Genomic DNA, 24,234 nt, shown 5'->3' on the forward strand with positions numbered 1-24,234 from the left:
GAACTCCCTGGCTTCAAATAATCCTTTGAAAGGCACTTAAAATGCCAAAGGAGTTTCACCACCTGAATTACAGTTATTTTAAACCACGTGAACACCTGTCCCTACCAGAGGCAGTTTTCTTGAGGGGTAGGAGATGGGCAAGGTGCAGGCAGTACCTGGCAGGCATAGATGATTGCTTCCAGCTGTAGTGCAGAGAGGGAGCCCTTGTCAGCCACGGAGCACGGCAGGGACAGGCTGTAGGTGATGTCAGGGGGGGGAACGCTGGACAGGGTACTCGTCTCAACCACCAGGTCAGGGTGGTGCTTCCCAATCTTGGCTAAATGACAACAGAACACAGGAAAGTCAAGGTCTTTACTCCCAGGGGCACCTCAGGAGCACTGCAGAGCTCAACAGGCCACAGCCCTGGTCACTGTAGAGTTTTCCCAGAAAACCACAAGCCTGGGAGGTGCCACAGCAAACATCAGATACTGCTCCCAGGAAATTAAGGGAGCAGTGAAATAGGCTGGTCCACAGTGGAGTGAACAGCACTTCCCATGGCAACACTCACACTTTGAAGGGATGTATTCTGCATAGGTCTCCGTTTGCCCCAACTCTTCCGTTTCTTCCTCCTCACCCTCATCCTCCTCCTCTGCAGGAGCCTGAGACTGGAGAGAAGCGTTGAGCCAATGTTAATGTTGAGCTATGGACACGTGCAGTGCTGTGCCCTGCCACAACCTGCCACTGAAACCATCCCCCAAACCCTCCAGACACAATCCATCTCATTACAGACTAAGGGCAACCACCTGCGGGGGCCAACCCCAGGGGCTGTAAGAGCTGCCTCGTCCTCACTGAATTGGGGAAGGATGTTTGCAGCACTTTTTGGATGGGCTGTGCCCTCCCCTGCCCTGAGTGAGGCACCTGGCACAGCTTTAAACCAGCGTGGTGCCAGCAGCACAGGGCAAAGTCCTGAGAGCCCAAAGTGTCCCCTTAACACAGTGAGGTTCCACCCCAGAAAATACAGCACACTTCTGCGAAAGGCAGGGATCTGTGTTTTCTTGTCTCATTCCCTCTGAAGGGAAAAGGGTCAGAACTGCTCCCCCCGCACTGGGATGTCACCAGGAGCCTGGTGTCCCATCCCACAGAGGCCACCCATCGCTCTCACCTGGTAGCTGATGAGGAGCGGGGTGTTGGGGACAGCAGGAACGTGGTCATGGGAGCTATTCAGGCCAGGGAATGGTGTGCTGGATGAGAACAGCTGGAACACAAAGGGTGCAGGTGAGGAAGAGCTCCAAACCCTCAGCCCTCCAACCCCAGCGAGCCCAGAAATACACCAACAAAGATCCTTGGACACGTGTGATCCCTGGCCCATCCAGCCTGCTGTGCCACTGCCAGTGAGGAGAGAGAGCTCCCAAGACACTCTGGGCTGGGGGGGCTCAGGCAAGGAGATCCTTTGTCTGCTCCCACACAAACAAATTCACCCTGGAATTTCCCGACAGCGAGCAAGGTCAGGCCAGCAGCTCGTGGCATCCAAAGCAATCAGCAACTCCAGGAGCAGCACTACTCCAAGTTTACAGCCTGTGCAGACTGCCAGGCTCACAGAGCCTCATGCTCCACCAGCAGCAGAGAAGGATGGGAAGATCTTAGGCATAAACACTCCTATTTTTAAATAAAATCAAAAAAATAAAAAGAAGAAGAAAGAAAAAACCCACCCTCCATTCCTGGAAGCCTGAGTCAGAATTACCAGAAGGAAGCTGGACGGAAGAGCTGCTTTTAGTGCCAGCAAATCTGGAGAGCAGGTGAAACATCCCCACCTACAAATCCCAGCTCAGAGTTTGGTCTCAGGCAGGAGGAAGGCCTGGAGCCACTGGAAGGGCAGGAGGTGTTCTTGCAGCTCCAGCAGTAGGAGGTGAATACAGGGCTGGTTTTGCATCACACAGTCCCCAAAGTACAAAGCTCTGCTATCCCGATCCAGCTTTGGCACTCAGCATTCCACCCCAGGAACTGCAGAGGATGCAACAGGAACCTTGCTTGCTCAGAGCATTTGAAAACCACCCACACAGGTGAGAATGTGCTGTGAGGGCCAGAGCAGGTGGGATCAGGAGCTGCAGTGAGAGATGGATGATCCACCTGTACTATTCCTGCCTTTCTCCACCCTCCCTCACCTCCCAGTTTGATTTTCTCCTCCCTCTGTTCCAAGGGCATCCCGAGAAGAGGAACACAGATCCGTGAGAACACGGGGCTGGAAGCAGGAGGGACAGTGATAATTGCACAATCACAGCCTCGGGCTTACTCCACTTTTTCCTCTCTGCATTATTCTCCATTTTGTCCCACCTCACCATGACTTCCCTGGGAAGGGAATCTCTTCTCTGGGTACTGAGCTGGGAGAAGGGTGAAGTGCTGTCAACAAGCTATAAAAAACTGCATGAGCAGCTCCAAAATTCCAGCCACAGGCTTCTGAAGCAAGTCTGTGCTTCCCAGCCTTAAAAACACTGGGAATGTGTGAGATGGATGAGAGAAAACACGATATGACAGGCACTATTTTTAAATGGTATTTCCCAGCTCCATTACAAAGGGAACTGTTTTGTCTGCTGCTCCTGCAAATATTTCACAGGGTGGCAGCTCTTCCCTAACTGCCCATTCCTGGCTGATAAACAGCCAAGGCACTGGATGCAGCTCCTCTCCTCGGGATAACAACTCTCCCCACGGGCACACGGAGGCAGCTCTATATCCAGCCCTTTCCTCCTCAGCCATAACACCCCACTCCAGACTCAGCACGGGGCACCTCAGTCCAGGGGCTCTCAGGGAGCTTGGAATGTTTATTTTTCAAGAGGACAAGGCACAAGGCTGTTCCTGTACCTGGGATCCACAGGTGGGTCTCCCACAGGACGCATCCAGCTTGGCCCCTGGGATGTCCCACACATCAGAACTGTGAGAGACTGATGTTCCTGCTCTGCCTGGATCTCTGAAACAGAAATTCTGGAAAAACTACAGTCCTGATAACCCAGCCCAGCGGGGGCAGAGCTGGCTGCACAGCCACAGCTGAGTGGTGTCCTGGATCACACGGATCAGGATGGATCAGGATGGATCTGCCCGGGTGTAACGTGACTGATGGCCCATTTGTACTGAAGCTTAGTGACTGCTCTGGCTGCTGGCTGCTGGCAAGCCAAAATTCCTGCAATTCTGTGGACAATTACACTGCGAGGATGTGGGAAGGGATAGGGAGAGATTATCCAAACTGCTGATATCATGTACCAACGTGCAGCTGCCAATGATGAGTCAGTTTGACAATCCTTTCACCCAGTGTCCTGGTCCAAAGTGCCCCCTCCATGCAAAAATGAAACCAAAATCTCCTGTCCAGGATGCACCTCCCTGACACCTCCTCAGGAAATATCACTCAGTTAAAAAACAGCCCAAAAAGCAACAACCCCGCCCAAACCCTCTCTGTCTCCAGAAAACACAGATAAGAAAACGTTTAAAATAGCTGGAGATTCCTTTCCAAAGGAAGTTGTTTATAAATGGAATTCCAAGGAGCTAATTGGCCTTATCTGAGTCCAAGTGCTCCACAGGACAAAAGGGGCGAGGGCAGGACGTGAGGAACAGCAGGGGAGAGGGACAGGGACAGGGATGGGGCCAAGGCTGGAGACACTGCTGTGCCCACAGAGTCAGTCTCACACTTGCACAATACTTATTTCTTCACACTGAATTTAGAACAGCTTTTCCCAGTAAGTTTTTGCTGGTCCTAGGTTTGCAGACTGTGTGTGATTGTCTCATGGCAACACAGCCAGAGACACTGGCTGCAAAATGCAGCCTCTGAGCACAGGAGAGCCTCAAAATGCAGCAATGACTATGGCACAGGCACCCCAGGTTGCCTCCTGGGGTATCCACAATGAGTGTTTTCCCTCATTCTTCCTAAGAGAGTGACCTACAAAGGAAACTGGAGCCGGGACCCGGATCCAGTGGATGGGGATGACGTGGCTCCAACAACCCCAGGAGGAGGTGGCTGCCCCTGGTGACCGTGTCAGCCCCCAGCTGAGGCAGAGCAGATGGCAGAGGGCTGGTGAATGTGCCCAGGACCACATGCTGCTGTGGGATGGCCAGGAGATCCCACGCCCCGGAAAACTCCGGGATGTAAAAGCTTGCAGGGACTTGGACTCACAAAGTAAACACAAACGGTGAGTCTAAAGTTGAGACAGTTTTTCAGTCATTGTTACTGAAATATTTGCCCTGGAGAACAAACAAAAGGTGCTGCTGCTGGGGGGGGGCAGTTAATGATCCATGTCAGGGTGGTTTTCCTGGAGCCCATCCCTTCAGCACTCCTGAGTGCCCTGTCCAGGTCACACTGGACCTGCTGAATGTTTTAGGGATACGTCCTCCTCGGGATGTACCTCCCTGCCACAGCTGCCAGGAGAAAGAGCTAGTGCCTGTGCTGCACTCTGGAAGAGTGTGTGAATCCCTCTGAGGGTGCCCAGATCCCATTCTGCTCCCAGGAGACCAAATATGTGTCACCACTTCACCCCTTCCCTCCTCCAGTGAATTTGGTAACAGCAGAACAGCGTCATCACACCTCAACCTCACCCCGAGGGAATTGGGTTGGTTTCTGAATTCCTTAAAAGCCCCACAGGATGAAGCCTGAGGTGCCTTCTGGGGAGGAGGAGGGAGGAGCAGCCCCTACCTCGATGGGGTTCTGCGGCGTGTTCACATCCCACAGTGTTGGCACGTGGCTGAGGCTGTCGGCGGGCAGGAAGTCCTTGGGATCCGCGATGTCCGACAGGGAATCCGCGGGGGACGAGAACAGGGAGTTGTTGGAGAGCTCATCGAGGTATGAAGAGTCCTGACATGGAGACACGACCACGGTTAGAGGAGGCAGGATGAGACCAGAGAGCTCCTTCCTCACTCAGCCAGCACGTTCTAATTTCTTGCTGTCGGATGAGCAGCCCCATCACTTCACGCTCCACAAAGCTCAGAGATCAACCTGAGCCTGGGGACACCCTCTGTGGTGCAGTTGGAAAACCTGTTTCTTGAAAAAGCAGGAAAAGCCCTGGCCAGGAGTGCAGGCACACAGTCAGGGCTGACTGGGGCTGTGCACATCCCTGCACACGGAGGAGTGGGAGAGAGGCGTCGGTTCCCTGCAGTTTGTGCCCGATTAAAGAGGCTGCTGAGGGGTGCAAAGGCCTCAGCCTGACTCCCTAAGGACCCCAGGATTTCATTCATGTGCAGAGGCCCACAGAGAACCAGCCACACCTGATCACAGCGTGGCTCTTTCACTGCAATTTCCAGCACGGCTCTGCCCGGAGCCCCCGGGAAACATCCCTCTCCTCCCTGCACACACGAGGCTCCCAGGAGTGCTGCTGTCACCTGGATTTGCATTTAGGTAAATCTGGGCAAATCTACCCATCCTCTTCCCAAGGGCCAGCCTCAGCCTGGACAAGGACTGTGCTCCAGGGACCAGGTTCTGCTCTTGCTCTTTTTCTGGTGCCTGGGCTGAGGGGGTTTGCAATTGTTTTATTTGGTGCCAGCCCAGTCATGCTGTTGCTTTGTCTCACACAGACTTTGGCTCAGAAAGAGCCTTCAGTCCCCTCCCTAACATCAACCTCTGGTCTGATTTCTATATTTCAGGTGGTAAGAACCAAGAGCTGATAAGCACTTCTTGCTCTACATCCTTGGCTGTGGCACAGATCCCTGCCCCTTCCCCGGCTCCATCCCATCACCTCAGCCCTCCTCCCATACCAAACACCACTTTCAAACTTTGTCAAAGCAGGAGAACTTTGTCTGCTGTTTATTGAAGATCAATGTACTTCCAGCACCAAGCTCCATCACTCAGGTCTGGCTGGAGACGAGCCTCTATCCCAGAGGGATGGGCAGACAGACCAGTAGGTCTGTCTTGGTGCCTCACAGACTCTGCCAACACCAGTGAGGTCTGTGGTTCCTCACAGGGGTCAGCTCTGTCAGCACAGCCCAGCCAGAGCAGCGTGATAACCCTCTGCCAGCAGAGCCAGGGGCTGGTACAGGAGGAATCGCTGCTCATTTCTAGTTAAGGGCCAGATTCCCACTCCAGGCAGAAAGGCAGCCAAAGGGTTTTAAGAGTCACTTAGCCCTGCCTGACATAAACCCTCGAGCAGCTGAGCCTGGCCGTGCTGTTCCTGAGAGCTTCAGGCCAAGAGCTGGGTCAGACATCCCCTAATTGCTATCCAAAGTTACAGTTTCAGTGTTTAAACCTCCAGGACACGTTCCCTTCCCCTCTTCCCAGGGATGTCTCCTGAAGCTGCTGTGTGCAGGCACTGGCAGCAGTGCACAGAGGCACTATAGGAGTGGCAGGTGTGATGTGGGGGGTTGGATTCCTCAAATACCAACCAGGGGACCCAGGAACTCCAGGAGCAAGGGCTGTCCATGGGTCTGGCAGAGCAGGGTGGCACCTCCTGCCAGCAGTGGGTGCTGCCATGTGCCCAACGGGCAGTGCTTCCTGTGCAGCTCTTGCTCTTGGTATTTCTGGGGCTATTTTAGGATTACCCAGAAACCAAGGTGTCTGCAGGGTGAATAGGCACCCAGATTTATCACCTCAGAATAAGGGGATCTCTGGGCTCCGTTTCACACTTGAGAAAGCAGAACAACACTCAGGTGAACATGGCCTTGGCCAGAGCGAGTGCCCTGTGCAGGATCCCCGGCTGGTCCCGTCACTGAGCCATGGTGAGACACCCCTGAGCAGGGTTTGTTCACCTGCAAGTGGCACTAACAGAGGTTGGGTCAGCAGGAAACATCTGCACATCGTGTTATGGCAGCAGGAGGCTGTGGGGCAGCCCAGAGTGGCCACTGCATGTCCGGTCCCAAGGCCAGGCAAGGGCTGGGCTGGAATAGCAGCAGGATCTGGGAAAGCCCTGTGACACCACCTGAGACACCCCAGCAAGTGTCCCCCACCTTCCCAAACCCAGCCCCTTCCACCCCCAGAGAAGGCTCCAGCCCCACCATTGCTCAGGGCACTGGGCTGAACTGGGAGAGGAAACCAGCCTCCAAGGCAGAGGGAGGACAATACCAGTCCTGGAAGTGATGCAGTGATCCCATCCTCTCCCAGCATTACAAGGCATTAGTCACCAACTTCCAGAGTCTCCCATTTGTCTTAACTAATTGCATTATCTAAAGAGTACTAAAGTTAATCACCTGCCAGGTTCCCCGCCCAAAGAACTTCCACCACCAGGCACTAAACTGGCCCTGCTTCTATCAAACCCAGAGTAATTGCTTAACAAAAGGCCACAAATAACCACAACCAGTACAAACCATGCCTGAACTAATCACTCCACTGCTTTATCTGGCCCAAACTGGAGCAGCTGCATTGATGTCCTGGGGTGGGGGGAAAGAAGGATCATCACCTCAACCAAGAGCTCAGGGTCAGGATCCTCAGGTGTCGGCGTTTGAAACAAGTTATTTTGTCCCTGTTTCAGACTGACTAACCAGAATTTTAAGGATTTCTCATTGGAATCATGAGGTTTTACAGTAACAGCACTTCTGCTGCAGTAGAAGTTGCATTTCTGCAACAGATGGAATTTGTCCTGCCAGGCAGGATTTTTACTTCAGATGTTTTTCCGCAACGGTTCTCTACAGAAATCTCATTCCTGGAATTTGGCATCTCCGTGGCCTCCTCTGGACTGGCCCCAGCAGGTCCAGGCCTGTCCTGGGCCGAGGACCCAGAGCTGGGGGCAGGGCTGCAGGTGGGTCTCGGAGCAGAGGATGAACTGATGCTGCTGTGGCACATGGTATTCCTGTCACTATCCCAAAACTGAGATTATCAAACCCAACAACTCACTCCCCAAAAAAGACTAGGAAAAAATCAGGGTAAACCAGCCCAAACACTCGACCTTTCTCCAAGCCCCTGGGAACAGCTCAGCTCCTTTGGTCAAAACAAAGTGTTAAAAATAATGATATAAATAAAAAAAAAAGAACAGGTGAAGTCTAAATACAGAAGGAATGAGCATCCTAAAAATATTTTTGGCCATCAGTAGAAATGTTTTATTTTCTCACAATCCAGACACTGAGGAAACAGTGTCTGCAGAGGAGCTCTGGATGACTGCACAGCACAGCACCCAGGCGAGAGGGGGTTTTATTAAAAACCAAAAAAACCATGTATATACCCAAATACACACCCACAACCACAGCCACGCTGTCAGCAAGGAGAGATCTGGCACCTCAGAAATCACAGATTAAGCACATTATGTTTCAGGAGCTGCAGACAATCACTATAAAACCTTTCAGCTGCCAAACCCCAGAAGTTTTCTAAATTCAGGGCGACAAACTGGCAATGGGGAGGGTTCAGCCCCGGCCGGTGCTCCCCTCGCTCCCTGCACCCAGCATCCGCTTCGGAAATAAAACCCCAAAGCCATCACACCCACACAAACACACAGCTCCTTCCCTCCAAATTCCACGCTCAGGGACCGAGTTCTGACTGACAGAACAGCGGCCAGCAAGGCAGGTTCCAGCAAAATATAAATCACACCTTCGGGACAATAAATGTGTTCCCGGTGCCCCACGCGGACAGACACCGTTCCCAAAACTCCGCTGCCGCTGCAGAACCGCCCGGGACACCCGCCCGGGGAGCAGCTGGGGCCGGCTGCCCGCAGCCAAGAGCACCGGGGATTCCGAGGAGCAGGAAAAAACCAGGAAAAATCAGGCATTACCTTGTAGAGAGACGGGAACTTTAGCCAGAAGTGCATTTGGGACATTTTAGAGCAGCATTCGGGGGGCTGTCGGCGGCAGCGGCAGGGGGAGGGTGCTCAGGGCAAAGTGAGGAAAGGTCCATTCACGGCCGGGGCTCATCGGGGGCTTTAAAACCCAACATTCAGCAGGCGGGAGGGAAAATGGAGGCAAAGGGCCCGGCAGAGCCGCTGTCCTGCGCCCGGAGATTTGCATAGAGTGTTTAGTCACGACGAGAGGGCTCTTACTTCCTCTAAGTCCAGGGCTGACTTTCAGGAAATGATGCCTGCTTGGTAAGTCAGTGAAATTACTGGCAGTGCGAGGAGAATTACTGTACGTGGTGTAATCCAACCACAGAGCTCAGTAAACAGCGCCGGGCTCCGCGCAGCCACAGGGCTCCGGGCTCCCTCCGCGCCCTGCCCGGCCACCGAGCCCAGCCCGTCCCCCGGCACAGCCCCTGCCCCGGGCTGGGGGTCCTGCCCTCCCGCCCTCCCCAGCTCGGGCTCAGACGAAGTGATCAAAGTGACAAAGCTCAGGAGTATTCCCACGTTGGTGTCCCCCCCAGAGCCATGTGCTCTCTTTGTCTTCAGTGCCTGCCCCACCCCAAATTGTGCCATTAGAAATCCAAAGGAGTGGCCATTCTCTTCCCTTTCCTCCCTAGATCACCGTTACTTCCCAGGGATGCTGCCGTCTCTTTCAAGGCTGTCCCTTTTAACTTTAACAGTTTTTGGTAACAGAAATAAGCAAAATTTCTGGTGGGGAAGTGAAGGTGGTACAAAAAGGGACACCTGAAAGGGATGTAAGCCTAAGAAAGTCTGCTCCCACGCCACCCGAGGCTGGAGGGGAAGGGAATCAGCCAGAGAACCCTTTGCCTGGCAGAAAATCCCTGAGAACTGTTTGCATTGGGTGCAAGAGGCTCCTGTTTGCTCTTCCCTGGTGTGCCAGCAGCAGCCCCGGGGCCAGGCTCTGCCCGCGGGGTCAGTCCCAGTTTCCCAGTTTGCCCAGCACACCCAGCAGCGCACAGACCCAGCGCTGGGGATGGCAGAGGAGCACTGACTGCTCCGAGCCTCTCTGTCCCTGCTCCTCCTGCTCCTTCCACACCCCCACGGCACAGGAGTGCAGCTCTCCCCGTCCTGCCCTCCAGCCGGCCCTTGCTGCTGCTGCCACTGCTGCTGGAGGTGCTCCTGGGGCCTCGTGCCGGGAACAGCTGGAAAATCCCACGTTATGAGGCACTTCCCTAAAAACAGAGCTTTGGAGTGACAGAAGCCAGCCAAGGCCCTGGAGGCCCATGAGAGAGGCAAGCAGAAAATGGGGTGCTCTCTGACCCTCCAGGGACGCAGACCAGAGCGAGGGAATTTTGCTTTATGCCATCGGATGAGGAGGAAGGACTGGTCCCTCCAAGGAAAACATGCTGGGTCCTAGAGCTGGAAAACCACCCACAGGACAGAAACCTGCAGCGAGGCTCCTTTCCAAGGGCAGAACCCTCTGCAGCACTGCAGTTCCACAGGGACTGTTACATCAACAGCCCTCAACAGTGAGGATCCACGTTCCATCCTGCAACACACCTCGTCCTGGAGGGTTTTTCCACAAGCAAATGGGAAAGAAAAACACCAGGGCAGGTGCTTTTAACAACACGTGCGGAGTGAAGATGCCAAATTCATTTCTGCAATGTCTTAATTAGCGACTCGCTGGTGACCTTGACTGAACCACCACCTCCTGCTATTCGTGCAACTTTTGGAAAAGCAGGTGGGTTATTTCCTCTTCCTTTTCTGTTAGCAAACAAATGGGGCAGCCAAGAGCCCTGCAGTGGCAGAGGAAGCGGGCACAGGACACAGATAACCAGGGCTGCTCACTGATCCTAGGGGACCACGGCGGTGTGACCACCATGGTGTGACCACCGATCACCACGGGCGAGACAAACACCCGGAACCGCCACTGCCACCCTCCCAGGGGAGCCCCCAGAACCCTGCTCCCCACAGCTCAGCCAGGGACACGTGTGCTCCCAGACAGGGACAGGACAGCAGGATTATTCCAGCACTCACATCTGACTTCCCCCCTTCCAGCCAAGCCCAGTGCACAGCCCAGGGAGTTGCTGTGCTGGGGAACCTTCAGCACCCCCTGACTCAGACCAACCCTGCTTTGAATTAAAGCATCTATTTTAAGCCATGTCCCCGTGGTCTGCTACTGGATTCTATTGCCATCGTTTGTAAGAGCACTGAGCGTTTCAGAGCGGCTTTTCCCGCTTTTGTTGGCTTTGGGAAGGGAGGAGGCAGGCACAGCCCCTGCCAAGAACCTCAGAAGGCAGATCTCCATCCCCTCCTGCCCACAGTGGACATCACTGCTTGGAGGCAGCAACACAGATGAAAACTATCAGGACTGGAATGGGGGGGGATGTCTGAGCCCTCCAGGCTCTTTTACCCCCTCCCCAGGGCCCGGCTGGCTCCTGCAACCCACAGCCAAGCACAACTGACAACAGATTACACCTCAGAAGCCAAATTCCTCTCCCTTAACCGCAGGTATCTCCACCTGAGACGGCCCCAAGAGCTCCTCCTGTACACAGAGGGGAAAGATTTACTCTCAAGGCACAGTCCATCCAACCAAAAGGAGACATTGCTTTGGAATAACATCAGCTGGTCTCCTCCTGCTGGGGATCAGCTCAGGGTGCCTAAATCAGAGCACCCCGAGTGCTCAGTCGGTGCACTGTGAGCAGTTACAACCACAGCCCTCACCTTCCTTACCCCAGGCCTGCAGGAAGTGTCAGGCATCTCACACAGAGGGTTTATAAAGTGTTACTACCTCAGCCCAAACCCCAACCCCGCAGTGCAAAGACAAAGACACGAGCATGTAAGGCCACTTGTTCTTCCAAGGCCTCCCAGCCAGGCAACTGCCTGCAAATGCATTTTAATGTCTGTGTTCCCTGCAGACATAACTCCAGGACAGCGACACAAGTTCCAGGATGTTTCTTATTCCAGGAAACTCTTCATTTCAGCCACAACCAAGTCTTCCATATAATTTAATAACTGTTACATTGATTTCTCCTAAATCACCACAGCTCTGTGTACCGAAGCACTTCTAAAAATTAATACTTTTTTTAAGAGCGGGGTAATTTCTCCTCCTGTTTTAACAAGGAAGATTAACAGGAGACTGCAAGGGGCTGGTGGTGAGGAGAGGGCTGGTTTATGATTAACATGCAGGGTCAGGAGCCCCCATCCAGCACAAACAGGGCTGTAGCTGCACCTTTACAGCGTTACTGCAGGTGACTCTGCCCAGGAGCAGCCAATTCCTCCTGCCCCACAGGAAAAAAATCCATCTGGCCTGACCTCCTTCCTCCAGCCCAGTAATTCATGTTTTAAGTAGCCCCGAGTTCCTGCCACAGGAGGTTCTGCAGAGCCCCTCACACCCCCACCGTGCCCCAGCGTCTCCTCCCCTGGAGCTGCTCCCTCTCCCACTCGCCCTCCCAGGTTTATTTCTCAGTGTTCCTCAGGGCAGATGAAGTCAGCAGAGGAGGTTTCTGTGTGTTCAGCAAAGTCCTGGAGCCACAAGTCACACGAAATTAAGCAAAGGGAACACAGACTATCAGCAACAGGCAGGGCCATCAGAGATAACAGGGGGCTCAGAGGAACTGGGCAGAGTCTGTGCTTTCAGTAATTAGAAACTGCCCAGAACAGTGAAGTTAAAGAAAAATCTGTGGTGGCCAAGAACACATGGCAGGTATCACATGGCAGGAATGCTCTCCTAGAGCAGTGTGCTCTGCCTTCACAAGGCTCTGGGGACAGACACAGCTCACGCCCCTGGGAGGGACAGCACAGGCCAGAGAATAAGTGAAGGCCTCGTGGGTTCAGTGCTTTCCTGTGGCAGTTAACAGCTCTGACAGGGTAAGCACTGACAGGGGAGAAGTGCCTTTGCAGAATTACTGCCCACGAGCGCTGGATCCCAAGTCAGCAGCACCTGAGCCTGGAGGAATAATCAGCAGGAAGGGAGGGAAGCAACAGAAACCGAATCCTGCTTCTCTCGGGACTGTGATTTCTAAGGACACGTGGGCAGTCAGTAGACTTTTCCATGAGGAGATGGCACCACGTGGTTGGGATGAGACTGTGGCTGAAGACAACAGTTCCCAAGACCAGAAACACTGTCAGACCCCAGCATGGCCTCCCAGAACTATTTGCTGAACCTCCGCTCAAGCCACTTGTTTATATAAAAAATGCCAATGGATCGGCAAGGATGAATCACCCAGGGGCAAGCCAGAACCCAAAAATACTGGGGAGGAAACAAGTTCGAGTTCACGTCAGGCTGTTCTGGCCGTGCAGAGAAGGACCTTCCCCGTTCACTGAGGTGAATGAGCCAACTGAAGAGAAATTCCCAGAGCCATCAGAAAACCTGGCAACTCCCACTCTCGGCATCCCCGGGTCAGCAAAGGCTCTGCACTCTGCAGGTGCAGCTGAGGGCCCCCAAAACAAAACACGGATAGATGGGGGGAGCAAATGCCAATGCTGGGGGGAAAAGGTGCCAGCCCTCCCACTCTCCAAACCCTCCCAGCACAGCCACCAACAGAAAGGGTTTGCTGCACAAATGCCTCAGAGTCATCAATCACTTGCTCTTTAGACCTATTAAATCCCTTTTCAGTATTCTGAAAAATCCCAGACTCTGGTATCCGTGTGTGGAGGCAGCACAAGTCCTCACACAAGCCCCTGATCCCCTTGTCTGCCCAGTGACCACGGACTGGAGCAGGAACCTGCAGCAGCACCTGCAGCAGAGCTCTCCTGTTCCCCCTTTGGCTCCACTGCTCTGTCTGGGCCAGCCGGGCCAGCACAGCATTCCATGGCACTGCCACTCCTACCGTGGCAGAGGCAAGCCTGGAAAAGTCAGGTACTTTCCTGTACAGCCACCTGGAAGGATGTAACCACCCAGCTGCTCCTGCACCCCCGGGATGGCATGCTGCAGCTTTCCAGGTGGAATGTTAATATTTAACAGTTTTGGCATCTGGGACAGTGAGAAATCAGTGAAGTGGAAAACAATGTAGGAGCAAGGGATGGAAAAACTCCAGGATGCTCCTGGATGTCTCCAGACTGATGGCACTGCCTCCAGTTCACGGCCTGCTGCCCCACCAGAGCCAGGCTCCAATTCTGGCTCCCACGAGCAAACAGCAGCTCTGTTCCTGGTGGGAGAGCACGTGGCACCACGGCACAGGACCCCAGGGAAGGAGCTGGTCTGGCTGCGTGAGATTCAGAGAAGGGCACTTTGCTGTGTCCAGACTTGGGGCAGAACACCTGCAGGCACATTGCCATAGGTGCAGTCCCCCTGCAGAAAGAGTCCAAGCAAAAGCCAACTGCCTAAAACCACCTCGCTCCCATCCATGGCTTCCTCTCCCAAAGGATGAGTGGCACGAGAATTATTTCTGGAAATCGTTTGAGGTCCTTCACACCTGGTTTGTCTCAGAGCCTCCTGCTCTTTTCCCACCCAGCCAACACAAAGCACCTCCTTTCCACAAAGAATCTCCAAAAATCTGCTCCCCCAGGCTGGCTGAGATCAATTTGTGTGATGCAGCAGGGAAGGAAGCTGACTGACCGCTGAGATACTAGAAAATACATAACTTAAAGAAATAATTAAGCCCTTTTCCCGTTAAACCCATCAGCCAAACTCCACCAGACCTGGAGGTGAGACCTATGGTGGGGACCTCTCTCCCCTTCCCATTGCAGGCCAGTAAATGGTCTCACAAGTTGATGAGATCACTTTTCTGCCTCGTTCCTCCCACAATTAATTCTGCAGGAGGCAAAGATCAATGCTATTATGATTCAATTATTTATCTGGTTTAATCCAGTCAGAAGACCCTGATCAGCAGCTCCTGGTGGCTGCCCAGACCTGCTGTGCCAGGCAGGTCCCTGATGTAAGGCACGAGGAGCTGGAGAGAGGGGACCACAGCAGTGGCCACCTCAAAAGGCACAAATCCTCAGCACCTGCACATCCAAACCTGCAGAAATCAGAGCCCCAAAGAGGGTTAAAGCCTCTCTTTAGCCACACCGAGAAACCAAAAGCACCCTGAGGGGGAATCAATGCATACCCAGGCAGGCACCAATGTCCATATTAATTCCTAGAAAGGACAGAGTCAGTCCCTTCCTTATTGCAGATCAGCTGTCATATCAACTACTTCCAGTATTTACTGACTAAGCTGACCATACCATGTTGCCAAAAGCCAGCACAACCTTCCAAACCCTCCATGCAAAGAGCTCCTTCCCACCCAGAGAGCTCCCCGAGGTGAGGGGGCCGCTGGGTCCCCAGAGGTGCCGAGTGACCCGGGGTCACTGCTCACTCCTCCCACACTCAGCTCTGCAAAGACTGACCTGGCTCCACTCTCGGAATGCTGGGCACTGAGCTGATGTAATCCCCAAATATTCACTATTCAGGAATCCACCAGTGCAACCAGTGAGGAAGCACGTGCAGCACACAGGAGCAAAGAGCGTTTGGGGAGGGAAATGACTGAAGAGTCTCAAACGTGTTCAACTCACCCTGCAGGACCCTCCTGCAGCCAGGACCCCCCAGCACTGCCGGTGCTTATGGCAAACATCACTTTAAAAGAGGCCCCTTCTCCCCCAGAGGCATCATGAACTCTGCACTTACCTGAGGAAAATCCCCATTTTTTGGTAAGAAGTCAGCGGGGTCCACAGTTGCATAGTTTGTATCCAAGAAATGTGGTCTGCTGATGGAATCCATATAAAAATCCTGAGGGAGGTTAAAATATTGCCTGTAAGGAAATGGGAGAAGCAGTTACTCCCTGTCAGTCCCCAGCACTTCACAGGTCACTTCAGCCTTCAGCAGTGGTGAAGCTGCAGCTCTGGGATGTCACATACAGGAGGTGGATATTATTATGGATATTATCCAGAAAAGAGTTCTAGGCAAAATAATATATCTCCCAGTTTTATCCCACTTCCCAAACTTGGCAGGAAGAAAGTAAGAAAGCTGTACTAAAAATATAATTCTTGGTAATTTGTGTAAATCAGGAAGGATTTAATAGATAAAAATGGTCTGCAGGACTAATTAATATTTCAGTCCTGACAACAAAGCAGAATGGAGCCCCTGGGATGTCCCAGTGCTGAGTGTGATGGGTGTGATGGCACCTGCCAGTCACACCATGTAGGGGCACACATCAAGGTGCAGGGAAACATCACTCCTGAATGCCAGTTTGGGCCATAAACCCCCCAAAACCAGCCCCACAAACCAGGGGCTGACAGGGAAAGACCCCCTGGCACACCTGGACAGACCCCAAAGGCAGATCAGAATGGAAGGGCTGGGGACAGGGAACCCCAGACAGAACTGTTACCCCGAGAGAGGAACTGGGGACGTGACCAATGTGAGTTCCAAGAAAAGATCTCTGCTGAACTAACAGGGGAACAAAGCAAAGGTCTTGCCTGCTCCTGCTGGGCAGGGCCATGCCAGCTTCCTCCTGCTCCCTGTGCCCAGCACCCGCTTCCCCTGGGCAGCCACAGGCAAAAACTGCTGCAGAGCAGCCAATTCCCTTCCTCCTGGCCTCTGCTCCACACCACCTCCTGGTTTTGCTCTTACAGACACAAGCCCCTTCCCTCTCCTGCAGGAGCAAGGAATGTGCTTTGTAATCCTTCCCGTAAGTTCCTGCCCTCCTTGGGCAATCACGGAGCGCTCACCCCACCAGCTGCTTTCCTCTTGTGGGAGCTGCAGTTCTCCCTCACACCAGTCACAGAACCCCTGGCCAGAGACTTGAAGGAGGGAGAAACAGAGCTTAAACAGAACTCCTGCCCAGGAGCTGGGAATGAGGAGCTGCCAAAGGACTATTAAGCAATTAAGGTGCCATGTGTAGCCAGCAGCTCATTAACTCGCCCGCTGAACATTTACATGTGGATTTATGTGCAAACACAGTTATCTCCTCTGCTAAATATATTTTTCCTGCTCGTTTTCCATCATTAAAGGTAATATCCTGAAAAACCAACAGCTCCCTACTCCTCCTTTCCTTTTTTCCTTCTTTTCCGTGCTGCCACAGCTCTACCTGCTGCAGAGAGCCCACGTGAGCACACCTGCACATCACAGCCCCCACAGTCCAGCCCCGACTCTCAGCTCCTCCTAATCCATCCAGGCAAATTAAAATCTGGGCAGAAATTCTGGGAATGAATGTATTTCCACACAGGAAAAGGCTGGTTTAAATGGCTTTCAAGTCGAGGCCGCTGCGGTCTCGCCGTCTCTCACACGAGGACAGAGCTTGGCCAGCGCCAAGGAACTAACCAGGGAATGGGAAAACTACTTTTACTGGAAAAGTGAACACCCCCTCCTGTTTCCCTGGCACTTCATGGCCTGGGCAAGGGTCAGTCCAGGTAACGGAGAGGAGCCCAAGGCGTCCCAACCTGCCCTGCTGCGCAATGACCAGCCCTGCTTGGTATTTTCCTTCCCTTAACGTTGGTTTTCCAAGCTGCCCATGTGAGATGCACTTTGTTCCCACAGCCTGCAGTGAGAGCCCACAGCAGCTCCAGGCACCGCTCTGAGATCCTCCTGGGAAAGCCACCAAGTCCTTTCCTCCCTTTGGACCTGGCCTTTCCCTCCCCTCGAGTCAGGAATTAAAGCTGTTACTCTCAGGGCTGGCACAGAGCCACCGACGAGGTCGCTCAAATTGAACTGGGAAACAAGAGCTTGAGCTGGAACAATCAGGTCTGTGACCCTGGCACAGCAAAGGTGTGAGCACAGCCCTGCAGAAAACTGCCCTGTCCACCCCTGCTCAGCCTCTCCAGGGTTTACTTCCTGGCAAACTGCTCTATGGAAGCAGCTTCCTTCAAAGGCCAAGGGTGTTCACTGGACAACCACAAACCATTCCAGAAAGGAAATCTGTGCTGGTTTAATCACAGCAGCCCCACAATGCTCCGTTGCAATTCCGCTGCATTCCAGCTGCTCATCCACGATCCAATGCACCCAAAGCTCTTCTGGGCCCACGCTGCCTCTTCACTGAGACCTCCTGTGTGTGTTTGGGTCGGGTTCCATCCTCTGTCCTCCACTCAGAGACACAAACTCCACATCTCAGGCCAGTGGGAGACCAGGGAGAGCTGAGAGGCCACAGGCTGACTCAGCACCAGCCCAGCACTCTCCTTCCCCATCAGACACCAACCCAATTTCAGAGCCTGCTTTACTGTTCCAGCAAGCAAGACTCCACACAGAGGTAGAAAAGGGCATGGAAACGGCAAGAAAAGGGGTCGTGTGTTTTGGCAGCTGGGGAGAAAGCTTTGCTGCAGGTTTGAGGAACACCTTTCTGCAGCTGTGTGACACCTCGTCCAACAGCACAACTGGGCTGCCCCAGATCCCCCCGGCCAGGGACGTGCTGAGCCTCCAGCTGCAAGGGAAGCCCAGCTCTGCAGGGATAACTTCCTTAAAATTAACTGAGCTGCAGCTCTTCGGGGCCCTGAACCTCAGTGGTTCTTTTAGGGAGGTTTAATACACTGTTGACATTAGTCAGGTTAAGAAAATCTGAACCAGAGAGGCCACATTTGGGGTCTTCTAAAGAAATTCCCCACCATGAAAGCAAACTCTCAAAAAGAAACAGGAAAAACCTGCTTCAGGATAAAGGTGTTGCTATGAGAATAAGCCCTGTCCAAACACAGCCGCTTGCAAATGAGATTTCTCTGCAAGGATTCTGAAGAGAAACATGCACCACCTCTAATGGCAGCTGCATTTTTCTGTGTCACAGCATGGGCTACAATTACAACAGCCTTTAAAATCCCATTTTTCAATTATTCCATCCCTTTCAGGATTCCTACCTGTAACCCCCTAACCCTAAATCCACCTAAAACAGAGTCAGTGCAGTTTTCAAGTACAGAAAGCACAGACTTTTTTTCATGTGAAAGGCAGATATGGAAAATCTCACCTGAAAGGTGATTTTTACAGTTCTCAGGCTATGAAGAACAGGACACTAAAGGTGCAGCCTTGGCTAAATCGCTCCCTAGCAAACAATGACTACAATGAGCCACATTTCCAGAAGTAACTCCAGCAAAGCAAGCCCAGGTTTGTGTCAGGCACAGGCATGTCCTTGCAGGATCGGGCTGTGATGTTCCCAGCGGCGCTGACACCGAGCAGGAAGAGAGAGAGGGGCAAAACCAGAACAAATGGTCAAGGAGAAAAACCCAACACAATAGACAAACACAATCTAATCTTGTGGTTCGATGCAGCAAAACAGAAATTCTGTTACAGCTCTCCGGAGGATTCACAACGTGCAGTTTACGGGAATCCTGCTCAAAAAGCACAGCCCCTTCCAATCAGCCCCGGCTGGCCGAGAGCAAAGGGCCCGAGCGGAGCTGGGAGCTCCTCTCCTGCTCTCCTGTGGGGAGGAGCTGGCACAGCTCAGCTCCCTCAGCACCTGTGGGGCAGCTTCTTGGGACCCTCCTGTCGGGAAGTGCCCCGTCCATCCCCCCAGCACTGCCAGGAGACACCCGGAGCACCAGGACCAGCCCAGGGACACAACACACCTCACCCCCCCAAAGAGGGGCTGATCCTCACTGACAGCCCTCCTGGAACTCACACCCTCACAGGGAGGGATCTCTGCTTTTCCATGAAGATGCCAAAATCCCTTTAAACTAAATCCCCACTTTAATTCCAGGCACCTGGAGCACAGTTATGAGCTCATGATACGAGTTCTGCTTCTTTCACTTTTCGTTCCTCCCACCTCTGACCTAGATAAAGAACACATCCTGTGTATCCATGCCACTCCCTGGATTCACAGAGACCAAAGAACAGCCCTGGATCAGCCTCCAAACCTTCTGCCCCACAAACAGCATCTCCCAGCCCCAACAGAGTCCCCATCCAAGTCACTGGCACAAGGCCAGTTTATGCTGTCCAAACATCTGTCATATCCCACCTTCTGATCCAGGATGGAGTTTCATCATAAAGGGGGGAAAGAGAAAACAATGTTTATTGTTATGCAAAAATCCCTCCAAAAATGCTGCTTTGGGCAGGTAGTCTAGAAACAGTTTTGCTCTGGATCCAGCAAGCCCGTGGCTGACACCCTTCCCATCAGAGCCACTGCTACTGCCCCGAGGTACCGAACCCACCGCGCTGCCCAGCGCTGAGCTGTGCTGCCCACGGGCACCTGCAGCTCAGAGTCAGGCACAGCTTCTCACGGGAGCCCACACAGGTCACCTCACACCTCGTGGGGTGAGGTCACCCAGGAACATCAGTCAGAGCCAGAGCAGAGTCACGACCCCGATGAACTCTGGGCTGAGCACGTTTTTTCAGTGCAGACGTGACACGGTGGTTGGTGTCAGTCACTTCCAGCGACATGGCAAAGAATTTTAACTTCACCCAAAATCTGCCACCTGGCACAGGTAACATCTTCCTCCATGTCTGTACGAAGGCAGAGACTGCCCAGTGTGTTTCCTCTGCCAGATCATGCTCGTGGGGTGTTTTTAAAATTCCATTAGTGTAACAAATCCAAGCTAAAGCAAGACTGTTCCCCTTTTACTGCAGCCTCCAGGTTTACCAGAAATCAAAGGTTTTCTCTTGTTTTTTAAAACAAAAAGCTGTTTGCTGCTGTTTCCAAGCTGCAACAGTGTATGAAATGCCACAAGATCGGTGAGTGATGCAATTATTTCCCCATCAGATCATGAAATAAAGTAAACAAGGAAAACAGTAAAGAAACAGTTGAATCACGGGATGTGCAAGAGCAGAGGGGATTAGACAAAGGAGAACAGCACTCACTGGTTTTCACTTGGGAAGGACGAGGTTGGGAAAGAGGCAGAGTAGCAGCTACTCCATGGATTGGTGGCCAGCATGGAATTCTGCAAGGAGAAACCACAACAGTCAGAGCAGCAGAGGCCTGGCACCGTCACCTGTGGCTGCAGATCCAAAGGCAGGCTCGTGGCTTCCCTCCCTCAGTGCTTTCCAGAGCCAGAGGTGGCTCCTCATCTCTTGAGCAGGAGACATCCAGTGCTACTCTCCATTTCCAGCTTTGGGACCCACTTCCCTGTCACTGTCCCCAGAAGGTCACTGGGGTCAATCCTCTGCTTCAGCCCTTCCACTCATTCAGGACACTCCAATGGGACAAGAGGAAATGGCCTCAAGCTGTGCCAGGAGAGGGTCAGGTTGGACATCAGGAGGGAATTCTGCATGGAAAGGGTGCTCAGGCATTGGCAGGGGCTGCCCAGGGAGGTGGTGGAGTCCCCAGCCCTGGAGGTGTCCAAGGAACAACTGGGCATGGCACTGAGAGCTCTGGGCTGTGGGACAAGGTGGGCATCGGGCACAGGGTGGACTTGATGACCTTGGAGGTCTTTCCAATCTCAATGATTCCATGATTCCATGATTCAGTCTCTGTGGGAAGCCAGCACTAACCCAGTAACCTGAAATTGGCTGACAGAGCTCACACCCAAAAACATCCTTCTGTGCCTTTTGCCTTCCCACTTCCCCGAACAGTCTCCAACGTTAACGGGAAGCTTTTAGCTCAGCTCCTACCAATGAAATCAGGGAGAGAACACAGTATCTCCTTACTCAGCTCCAGAGCAGCCTTTCATCTGCACTTTGTGTGCCCAAAGCACTGAAACCTTGTGCTTGAAGCAACAGGCACTTGGGCCTCGCTGGAACCTCTGCTGTTCCTGCATGTGACACACTCCAGAGTTAGAAAGAGAAAACTGCAGGAACACGTCAGCTATTTTGGGACCAGGGTTTGCTTTTTGCCCTGTTGGACAAAGGCATCAGGGACCTGGTCTGGTTTTAGCAGCTGCATCAGGACAAACACAACTTATTTATCCCTGCTGCTCTGGAAACAGGCACAGCTGGACCCAGGCACGGGTTCACACGTCTCGGAGAGACGAGCAGGGGGAGGAACAAGGTCTGCAATCCTGGGTACCCTCTTCAGTCCTTCACCAGGGAGCTGGCACCCAGCAGCTTTCAGAGAGTCCTTGTTTTAAGCACAGCCCTGCTTCTCCCTCCCCACTTCAAGGCCAGCAGACAGCCTCACCTCAACCCCTCCATGGATCCTGCACGGCCCTGGACAGCTGCCTGGAAAGTCTGGGAAACCGCTGCTGTCACCACGCCCCAGGACTCCCAGGATGTGCCCAGGCCCTCCCGGGGCCAGCCTCCCCTCCCCAGGAGCTGTGGCCTCACCTCCATGTCCGGCAGGGCGAGCTGGGGGCGGAGGCCGGGGATGCTGCACAGGGCATCGCCCGGCTGCTGGTGCTGCGGGAAGCTGTTCCCCCCGTCCATGGCGGGGTGAGCTGAGGGCATCAGCCCGTGTCCTGCCGCATGGAGCCCTCGGGCCGGGCGGGACAGGCTCTGCTGGGAGTGCTGGGAGGGTCTTTATCTGTGCTCTTCACCCTGCACCATGTCCTGGGCTGGGAAAGAAAGGCACGAAAGAGGAGGTTTAGGTTTCACGAAAGAGGAGGGGGGAAAAAAGAGACTCGTAAGCCCAAACATAGCTGAGAGATGGGCAAACAGCCACCAGCCTCTTCAGAAAAGAGGTTTTTCTGGGAAACAGAGCTCTCCACTACCACCACACCTGGAATTCACCCAGACAGGAACTGAGACACACACACCTCTCCTGCCTTTCACGCTGCAGGAGCCCGGCAGGTCCCCACGACTCCCGGATCGCTGCACACACACCTGAGCTCAGCCAGAGGAATTTCCTCGTCTGATGTACAAAAAGACTCTGCACTTGTGTGCTAACTCAAGGCAATCAATTCTCCCAAACTGCCTGTTTTCCCAAAAATATGCTCCCATCCCAGGGACACCACAGCGAGCCAGGAGCGAGCCCTCATCCCCCACCCCACAGCACACTGAGGCCTCCCGAACCCCCCAGCAGATGTTCCTGTGCACCAACACTTCCCACAGCAGCCAAACCCCACAGCACACTGCTACACTTTCTAGATTAATAGTATTTATGTTACAAATCCCAGAACTTATCAGCTCCTGGCACTTTCCCTCTTGCAGGACCTCGGGCTCACCCCTGCCCCCCCAGGATCACTGTCCTGGCAGGATTAACCCCACGGGAAGGCGCTGCCTCTGCCGCAGCTGCTCAGTCAAAACCTCCCAACGATTACTTTTGTTCACTAAACTGTCCATAATCCCAAAGGAAACCAATTTCCCATTGGATTTAATGGATTAAAAAAAAAAAAAGAGACGGTGAAAGCAACCTATACAACCGGAGGAGCAGAGAAAAGCAACTGTGATGTCTTTACTTCCACTGGATCTTTCTTTTCCTTCTTTCTGCCTTCCCTGACCCTGTTCCTCCCCAGAAGCCAAGGAAATCAAAGTGGCCAACACCTTCTGATGGAGAATCCAGCCACACACACCACCTACAGAGCACAGACCGAAGCTGTAATTTGAAAGAGCCACCTTTGATCACTTGGGAAACACTGTTTGCTCAAGGAGTATTTTTGAAAAGCCATTTCTGAGTCAGAGGCCCTTCAAAAATAAGTGACCTTCCAGCGAACAAAATGATTGCTGCCTTTGCAATGGAAAGTTAAATTAAAGGGACTCTTTCTTCCCTTCTGTGGTGCCACAGCTGTGCCAGCAGTGCCCCGTGGGCAGGGCTCACGTGGGGCCTGCAGAGCCCGTGGGGACCAGCCAGGACCCCCAGGCCTGGACACTGATCCCATGGTGGGAATTGCAGGCAAAGCCCCCACGCTCTGGGGACCTTCTGGGGGAAGAGCAGAGCCCCAGGGTCACGTCCTGCCTATCAAATGCTGTGTAGAGCTCCCAATGGCATTGTGTGGGGGTTTTTTTGGAGGGGAAGGTGTCCCTTTTCCTTTTTTTAAATACTCCCTTTAACTCCTGCTCAGCTGCTCCCAAGCATGGGAGGTGTGCTGATCCCAGGGTCAATGTCACCAACTGGTCCAGAGGAACTGATGTCCTCCAGTGCCTGTAAAACCCCGTGACTCTTCCTTACACCAGACTTCAGGGGCTTTGCTGCTTTTCTTTTTTTTTTTTTCCCTATTTGTAACAGCTTTTGATAGGAAATCAGCAGCAATGATTCCCGTAAGAGCCATAACAAATATACAGCTTTACTTACACATCCAAAGGAGCTCAGGAGGGGTGAAATCAATATCAGAATCTCTCCGTTCCTGCTCTACATTAGCTCATGTCTCACACCACCAGATCTCACTCGTGGACTCTGCAGAGCAGAGCCTGTCCCTAAAACAGCACCAGTTCCTTAGGAAAACTCCTGTACAAAAGATCATACCCCACTGGCAAAAGGAAGGAAAACTGCTTAGCAAAAACACTGGAATGCCCTGGGCCTTGGTCTATGGGGGGGCTCTAGTACAACTCCAAAATACTGGCAAGCATTGAGAACAGTGGGAAGCAAGAGGCACCAAGAGTTTGCAGCTCTACTCCTGGCACCCTTCCAGCCACATCTCAGTCCTGGAGGATGCTGAGGGTATTCCTTGTCCAAGGAAAATGGCACCAGCACGTGCTGGATGTGCCCAAACCCAACGTGCACCGGCCAAAGCCTCGTGCTGCACAGTGAGCTCCTGGGACAGCAGAGACACCAAGCTCCTGGGTGCTGTCCCAGCTCTCACTCTGAGCTCACGCTCCAGTGCCAGGGGCTGCTGTCTGGCTTACACACACAGATTCCAAGAAAAATTT

The 24,234-nt window shown here is 53.2% G+C and overlaps 1 protein-coding gene and 1 long non-coding RNA gene across 4 annotated transcripts in view; one reads left to right on the plus strand and one right to left on the minus strand.

Moving 5' to 3' along the window:
- SBNO2 (strawberry notch homolog 2) overlaps window positions 1-24,234 on the minus strand; it is a 46,494-nt gene that overhangs the window by 17,592 nt on the left and 4,668 nt on the right. For 2 of the 3 annotated variants that reach the window (XM_027715830.2, XM_027715831.2), the window contains exons 2-8: window positions 21,757-21,983; window positions 20,356-20,435; window positions 15,274-15,397; window positions 4,652-4,810; window positions 1,142-1,234; window positions 548-644; window positions 156-316 (exon numbers count right to left, since the gene is read on the minus strand). In XM_027715830.2, the coding sequence (XP_027571631.1) occupies window positions 156-316; window positions 548-644; window positions 1,142-1,234; window positions 4,652-4,810; window positions 15,274-15,397; window positions 20,356-20,435; window positions 21,757-21,876 (834 nt within the window). In that variant the 5' untranslated portion in view covers window positions 21,877-21,983. Of the gene's footprint in view, window positions 1-155; window positions 317-547; window positions 645-1,141; window positions 1,235-4,651; window positions 4,811-15,273; window positions 15,398-20,355; window positions 20,436-21,756; window positions 21,984-24,234 lie in introns of those variants that run through there. The other variant, XM_039387253.1, reaches the window with a different exon arrangement.
- On the plus strand, window positions 10,204-10,826 carry LOC113985217. The gene is made up of 2 exons (XR_003539769.2): window positions 10,204-10,404; window positions 10,521-10,826. It is a non-coding gene; the product is annotated as an uncharacterized LOC113985217 (long non-coding RNA).

This window comes from Pipra filicauda, unplaced genomic scaffold, assembly GCF_003945595.2.
Source record: "Pipra filicauda isolate LSUMZ 115617 unplaced genomic scaffold, ASM394559v2 scaffold548_size709544_pilon, whole genome shotgun sequence".
In the NCBI taxonomy this organism is placed as follows: domain Eukaryota; kingdom Metazoa; phylum Chordata; class Aves; order Passeriformes; family Pipridae; genus Pipra; species Pipra filicauda.